The 8,199-nt window shown below is 46.6% G+C and overlaps 1 protein-coding gene across 1 annotated transcript; it reads left to right on the forward strand.

Moving 5' to 3' along the window:
- The first annotated feature begins 4,734 nt into the window (after window positions 1–4,734).
- Window positions 4,735–5,242, forward strand: LOC139003907 (ribonuclease 7-like). Its single transcript, XM_070406342.1, has one exon. It carries the CDS (start codon window positions 4,735–4,737, stop codon window positions 5,203–5,205), a length of 471 nt encoding a protein of 156 aa, XP_070262443.1. The 3' UTR covers window positions 5,206–5,242.
- Window positions 5,243–8,199: the final 2,957 nt, after the last annotated feature.

Consider the following 8,199-nt stretch of genomic DNA (forward strand, 5'->3'; position numbering starts at 1 on the left):
GGGAATTGACAGCCTAAATTGAAGGAAAATAATAAATTCATGTGAATAAATAACCAATGGTTCAAAGCACAAAATGATACATTTTAAAAACAGTAATGTAGGAATTTAGAGGTAAGAATTTATTTACTTTTTAAATATATTTTTATTGCTTTCAGAGAGGAAGGGAGAGGGAGATAGAAACATCAATGATGAGAAAGAATCTTTGATCAGCTGCCTCCTGCATGCCCCTTACTGGGGGATCAAGCCCACAACCTGATCACGTGCCCTTAACTGGAATTGAACCCGGGACCCTCCAGTCCGCAGGCCAATGCTCTATCCACTGAGCCAAACCAGCCAGGGCAAGAATTTAGAGGTGAGAAAGATCCCTCTAAATTGGGAGAATTGGGAGCAATTTTGGGCAGTAAGGGTCATCCTGAAACCTTGGGATGGGTCTCAAGGAACTGTTAAGAGTTAAGTGGTGATAAAGAGAATTATGAAAAGTATAGTTAGAGAGAGAGAGAGAGAGAGAGAGAGAGAGAGAGAGAGAAGAGAGAAAGAGAGAGAAGAGGGAGAGAGAGAACCAGCCTGGTGAGGGTTGAGGCACTCAGTGGAAGAAAAGTCAGAGATAAAGTTGGAAAGACAGGTTTGCCAAATGCGGCAGACCTTGACTATCAGGCTAAGGAATTTATAATTTATTCTGTAGGTAAATGGGGAGCTGACAATGGCCTCTCAAAAGGGAGGTCTCAAGCCCAGGTCAGGTTCCCCTCTCTTACATCCTGGCTTGACTAAGCACATTGGTCTGGGAGCCAAAGATTCCAACCTTCTGTCAGTACTGCCTCCTCTAGACCCACAGCTGTTTCAGGAAAGGTCATGAGAATTCAAAGACCCAAAGCAAGTTTCACATCTGACCCCAACTTGCTGTTTGTTTCACTTTCCTGCCTACACAAATGAGCCCATTACCTTTATTTACCCTTGGACCGTGGTCGGCAAACTGCGGCTCAAGAGCCACATGAGGCTCTTTGGCCCCTTGAGTGTGGCTCTTCCTAAGCCTTAGGAGTACCCTAATTAATAACAATATACCTACCTATATAGTTTAAGTTTAAAAAATTTGGCTCTCAAAAGAAATTTCAATCGTTGTACTGTTGATATTTGGCTCTGTTGACTAATGAGTTTGCCGTCCACTGCCCTAGGAGCAACAAAACTAGGATAACAGAACTCTAATCTGCTCCTGCTTGGAGGGAAACTCTCACGGGCTTTCCATCGGTATCCAGAGGCTGTGTGGAACTCCGGGAGAGAGGCAGGCTGGGCTCTGAAGGGCGGGCACCTTTCCAGGCCCAGCCCTGCCCTCTCCCAGGCCCCCACCCCCTCTCAGCGCAGGCCAGAGGAAGCAGCAGCTGTTGTCCTATGGGGAAGACAGGCAGAGGTCCACCTGGCACTGCTGGGGTTTGCACAATACCTGCCCCAATGACTTTAAACACACACACACACACACACACACACACACACACACACCAGTAGCCTGGAGAACTTGGGCCAAGAGCAGTGATTATGGTGATCAAATGAGAAGGAGGCTGGGGTAACTAGCTACCTCATATCCCTGGATAAAGGCTGCGTGTGTGAGGGGCTTTCTTCCCTCCTGTCTTCTCTCCCACTATTTTGTCTTCTACTCTCCCTTCTCTAAATTTTCTCTCCTCCCTTCTGCCAGACTCCCTGACCAGCCTTGAGCCTGATGCCCGACTTCTTTTGTTCTCCCTAACCTTGTCTCCCCCTTCCTCCATCTTTTCCTCTTGCCCCATACATGTAGTGAAGGAAAAAGGGCAAAATTATCTTACCAGGTGCAAAGTGAAGCAGCTCTTGGGAGCTGGATAGTTAAGGCAAATAAAACCACCTGCCTTATCCAAATAATTGAGGCAAAGTAAGGGGTTTTAGCTTGAATCGTGCAGATGGTAGGTCAACTCCCCAGATTTTGTATGCAAGCCTAAACCTATACGCTCTTTTCCCTTTGACCTCAGACAGTAGGGCTATGTTTATTTTACCTTCACATGGCACCAAGGCAGCCTTCTGGAGAACCCAGCATAATGGAGTTGAGCAAACTAGGATCATTCTAATGACAGGAAAACACAAGCGCAGATGGAGTGCAAGTCGTAGTTGGGAAACATCTCACTCTAGAATGATGCGAAGTGAGAAGGAGTCTGGGCTAGGAATTTCAATGAGCTCTTGGATTCCCACCCGCTCCTGTAACTCCAGCCTCCAGCCCAGGGCTGGCCTGGCTTGTGCTGATCTGCTTTCTATCCACAATCTGCTTTAAACCATGGATATTATCTCCACACATTTGCATTTCTACAGCAGCAGAGGCATAATTCTTATCCAGAAGTTCAAACTGCAGAGATTCAGGCACCTTAACAAAGCAGTGAGTACCCAGAGCCAAGGCCTCGCTGAAGGTGAGCCAGAGGAGCCAGTGGGCAGTGAGGAACTTGCTCCTGGCTCTCGGTTGCCATCTGGTGGTGTTTCCCATCTCTAGCACCACATTTTCTTCCGAAGTTCCTTCGTGGGGACCCACAACAGAGCTATTTATTAAAATGACGTCCCCCTCGCCTCAAAACAAACACCCAAATCTTCCTGACTCAAATCCTAACTTCTGGACCAGAACTCATACCTTATGATCAAGATGGTTTACGTGGCCTCTCTATGGTTGCAATCCACACAACAGCCAGGGGATCTTTAAACAGATAGGCCTTTTACTCCTCTGCTGAGAACCCTCCCAGGGCTCCTCAGTGTGCACAGAGCAGAACCTCAGTCCTCTGAGGTTTGCCATGGTCCGGCCTCTGGTCCTGCTCAGCCACACTGGACCCTGGCTGTCCTCCAGCACCCAGGCATGTCTGTCTGTGTTGGGGCCTGTACAGTGCGGTTCCCCTACTTGGAGCCTTTTCCCGAGGCAAGCACAGACTCACTCCCCTTCAAGTCTTTGGCCCAGAATCACCTACTGCAATGACCTTATTTAAAAATCGCTGCCTACCAACTTCCATCCTGTTCTACTTTTTTCCTTCGCAACTATCACTTTGAGCAAAGGCTATATATTTCTACTGTCTTTCCCTCAATGAAATGTAAGCTCCACAAAGATAGGGATGTTTGTCTCTTTTTTGTTCACTGATATATTCCAAGCACTTTGGCACATAGCAAGGGCTCAATAAAAATTTCTTGACTACATGAATGAGCATGAACTCAGTATTCTGAGATCACCTACTACTTACAGGTGAATCCTGAGAATAAAAATACTGTTCATCTCAGTTTTCCAGGCCTTCCCAACCATAGAGTGATGCTTCCCTGCCTCCGTGTCCCAGTTCTTCTGAGCGTCACAGGCCAAGCTCACCGGAGCCCCCAGAACGGCACTGATCCAAGTTTTCTACACAGATGTCACTACCACACGGCAAAGGAAGGCCCAGGGCACCACCGCCAACAGCACTTTCAAATTTGGACAATGTTTAAGTTTTACAAAGTTTAATAAAGTAGGGAGAGGAAGAGTGAAGGATAAGAGGTGTTGGGTGCCTTCTTCAGGTAGATCCAGGTGGCCTTGCTCAGCACCTGGAGGTGAGAGAGCCAGAGGAATAAGTCACCGTGGAATAGCTGGGTTGGGATGGTGCTGGCCATGGTGACTGTGATCATTTGTCCACTTCTCTGTCTTCTCTATCTCCTCTGAAAAATAAGCAGCAAATCCTGACGACAGGAAACCATACAAAGCAACTTTCTAGGCTATTTTATCTGTAGCTCAGGTCAGAGAAAAAGCAATTCTTATCACCACAGTGGTTGGTTGTTCCCAGAATCCTGAACCAGAGGTGTATATAAGTGAGGAGATAAATGACAGCTCTCCCTGAAATTCATTTTGGGTTAACACCTGGGTCAAGTGCTTTATTAGAGTCAATAAAACCACGTGGCCAGAGGCCAAGTCTAGTCTTTGAGTGTGAAGATTCAAGATTCCTCACTGCCCAACAAGTTTAGGCAGGTACACTAGCTCCATAGCTATCAGCTTATTTGGGATATGTAAGCGGAGAGGCGCGCACCTGATTCATTTCCTGATACATGACTGCTCCCCAGCCCGCCCCCAAACTGACGCAGTGTAGCCCAGGCCCGCTTTTAAGGAGCCAGGCCTGAGCAGAGGCCCTCAGAGAGCTGAGGCCCAGCCGTGAGACGAGCATCCTCGGTCCACTGAGCAGGAGTGGCCCAGCAGCAGCAGCGCAAGGACCCACTGAAGAGGTGAGGAGATGGAATAGAGAACGGATGGGCTCTGACAAGATGAGAGTACATCGAGTGAGCGATAAGATGGACAAAGGAGGATTCAATGTAGAGGGGTTGAGGGGACAAAATGAAAAAGTGATGCTGGGGGTGGAGGCACAAAATGAGGATACAGAGGAGATGGGGATGGGGTCATGGAGAGTCTGAGGCACAGAGAAAGGGGTAGGTACAAACAGGACGGGACTTGAGAGAGAAGATAGAACAAAGTGGGAAGCAAGAGGGGCATAATGAAGGAAGATAGGGGTACAAGGTGAAGGAGATGGGGGCATAAGGTTAGGGGCTGGGGTCACGATAGGTGTGGCACAAGACGGGGAGGAAGGGATGAGAACCAGGGTGAGAAAGGAAAGGAAAATGGTGATTAGCTAGAAGCAGCAGGGAGAAGGAGGCTCATGTCTCAACTAAACCCTGCCTGCTCTCTGTCCCCAGGGACCTCGCCCTCCATTCTGACTATTCCCCCCAAGAGACATGGCCCCAGCCAGAGCAAGATTCTGCCCCCTGGTGCTGCTCCTGCTGCTGGGCCTGTGGGTGGCTCAGGTCCCCGTCAGCGCCAAGCCCAAACACATGACCCCAGCTCAGTGGTTTGAAATTCAGCACGTGCAGCCGAGCCCCCAGGCATGCAAAGGGGCGATGAGCAACATCAACAAACACACAAATCACTGCAAAGGCCTCAACACCTTCCTGCATGAATCCTTCTCCAGTGTGGCCGCCACCTGCCAGAACCCCACCATAGCCTGCAAGAACGGCCAGAAAAACTGCCACCAGAGCAAGGGGCCTGTGTCCCTGACCACGTGTGAGCTCACCTCGGGGAAGTACCCAAACTGCAATTACAAAGAGAACGCACTGCACGCTTCTTACATCATAGCCTGTAACCCTCCTCAGAAAGGGGATGCGGAAAAAGTCCACCTGGTTCCTGTGCACTTGGACAAAGTCGTTTAGCTTTCCAGCCTTTCTCACTCTGGGTTTCCTTTCCTCTCCAGGCCTCTGTGCTGCTGCTCCTATGCTCAGAAGGTTCTCTTCCTTTCGTTTCTTGGGGCCTCTCCCAGCTCAGGCTTTTCTGAGGGGCAGCTTGGTGGGCTAAACTCCAGAAGAGACGGTCTTCTATCTTTTTGTTGCTGTTTTCCCAGAAACGTATCCCAAGAGAGAAGCTGAGCACGCTGAGGGGAGGGGTTCTCTGGCCTGTGCCTGTGCATTTCTCTGCCCTGTCTATCATGGCAGCATGACAAGAGGAGGAAATGGACACAAGAGGCGGGTGGGATTTATGGACAGAGCTGTTCTGGTTCCTAAGACAAATGTCATAGTATTTCATGTTTTTCATGGAGCAGCCACAAGAGTCCCTTGTGACATAGACTTGATGATTTGCTTTCTTTAGGGATGAGGAAATTGAGATTTCCGAAAGCTTGGTTAATTAAAGAGCTTGTGAAATTGGTTAGTAGCAGCACCTGGACTTGAACCTAAGCCTCCTCCTCTCCGTACAGTGCACTTTCTACTTTACCATTGGGCACAAAAAGGAGACCTCGGCAGCGACAAGAGAACTAGGTAAGAGTTCACCCATGAAGAAATGTACCCTGAGAGCTCTGGAGAGCCAATTGCTCTGTGTTGACCGCAATAAAGGTCATTACTTCTCTAGCCAAGAGACTGTTTAGGAGGTACTCCAGGATCTCAATTCATTCTTTCTGCCTCTCTAATTGTCCTCCCCCTTCTCCAGCCCATTGCTTTTCCCACCTGGTCCCTGGGCTGTCTCTAGCTAGACCCCCTCCTCCTGAAGGTGTAAGGTGAGGGAGTACCCCAGCTTCACCCCCCTGCTCTAGTTCACATTTCCCTTGACCTCAAGGGACTTCCGTGGCCCAGAGCCTACTTGTCACAAACAGGCTGGTGGGAGCTGCCAGAGCTTCCTTCCTCCTGATAATCATCTCTCCTGCCTCGGTGCTTCCCTGGCTCTCCACTCTGGCAGTCAGCCCAGGCCGTTGAGGTTGAGATATGGAAATGCCACCTCCCTGTCCCCCTGGGCTGCAGACCTCATTTCTCCCTCCCGGTGAGCAGAGCTGGAGAAGCTATGGCTTTATGTTGCCTGGTCCTGATTGTCCCTCCCACATTGCCTGCAGCCCCTTCTCTCTCCTTTTATCTCAATGTCAGACCAATGGCACCATGCCTTTACCTGCCCGCCCTGCTTCAGCACCCAGCTGAGTGTTAGATCTTCCCTCCCCAGCTGGGGAGTCTACCCTCTACCTAATCCTCCTAACAAGTATAGTGCTCCTTTACCTCTTACCAGAGTTAGAGGAAGCTTTGGAGCCAGATGGAACTGGGTGTAAATCTGGGGTCAGCCGCTCATGGCTACAGACCTCGAGCCAACTTGACCCTTTCTGCAGCTGTGTTTCCACATAGCAAAATGGGAGTAATATCACCTACCGAATAGGTTGCAGTGAGATTTAAAAATGACACAGGAGTCAGCTAGAAGATGAGTCTGCAGGCAGAGTCCTGCTAGGTGGGCTGGGTGGTTTGAGACCATGAGGAGAGAAGGTAGGGAAGGGATGATCAACAGAAAGGAGAAAAAAAAACATTGAACAACTCAAGCAGAGTGTGGGGCCAATAAGTTAAGTCTTGAAAGTAGAGATGCACTAAATATACCACAGAGGGTTGAATGAAATATACATTGTGGTCAAATGGCTAAGTGTAAAATCTATACATCCTATAGAGACTATATTATACATTTATCATTTTAAGTAGATTTTCAACTGAGGTACAAGATATTTGGGGGTAGCTGATTTTCTCTTCACTTTCTTCTTTTTTCACAACTCTTCATATATTCTTTACTGATGATTTTCCATATGGATATTATGGTTTTGAAGACATCGTCATCACAAAATTTTTAACTTGTTAAAATTATGCCTTTAAGCCTCAAATGAGAAGAATTTCCAAATAGAACTTTTTTCTTGAAAGACTCCTGACCCAAACAGTATTAAATAACTAAAAATTAAACATAATTAAAAAGTAATCTGTGGTGACAGAGGTAAAAATCACCTTGGGGAGTACTGACTGAGAAAGAGTAAAAGGTAAGCTGGACTTGGTTCTTCCTTGGTCTGGATATGTTTACTTTGTGAAAACTCATTGAGCTGTACTCATAATGTGTACTCACTGTATGTAAATTATACCTCAATAAAAAAAATCCTCCAAAAAATTACAGTGCTTATGGATTGTTTTATTTAATATGATAAATGCTAATACAGCAATTAAGTCTACAAAGGTTATATAATGAAATTATAGATAGAAGTATAATATAATCTATTTTTATTGTTCTACTTTATACTATTTGCTAAATGAAATAGTACTTATACTACATATAAGTTGTTATAAATACTTTTGGCTCAAAAGGCACATAAGGTTCTTCCTAAAGAACCTTACACACTCCCTCCTATTATTTATATTGTCAACTAATTTTCCTAATTTTTTAACTATGTGAAAATTCATAATTGTTTTGTGTATAAGCCTTCATAACCATTAATTTATTACAGCATTTTTCTTAAAATAATATATATTTATGCTTCCACTGAGTGATAGAATTTCAACATTTTGAAAAGTTCATAAGGAAAATTTCACTCCAAGCTTCATCTAGAATGCTCACCACTATTTGAAAGTGACTGTTCAGATGTTAATAATAAATTGAAATGACCTGCCTTGTTCTCATTTCTGATGCTTTAACTGATTAGGTTTGACAGTCACTCATTCCTTCACACGATCTTGATCACAACCAAATTTAGGGATGCCAGGAATAATGCTGAAATAGGCATACAGCCTGGCTGGTGTGGCTCAGTGGTTGAGCGTTGACCCAGGAACCAAGAGATCTCGGTTCAATTCCCAGTCATGGCACATGCCTGGGTTGTGGGCTCCATCCCTAGAAGGGGGCATGCCAGAGGCAGCCAATCACTGATGTTT

The sequence above is a fragment of the Myotis yumanensis genome, unplaced genomic scaffold, assembly GCF_028538775.1.
Source record: "Myotis yumanensis isolate MYYU_CA2020_CCGP unplaced genomic scaffold, mMyoYum1.0.hap1 SCAF_1, whole genome shotgun sequence".
Lineage (NCBI taxonomy): Eukaryota > Metazoa > Chordata > Mammalia > Chiroptera > Vespertilionidae > Myotis > Myotis yumanensis.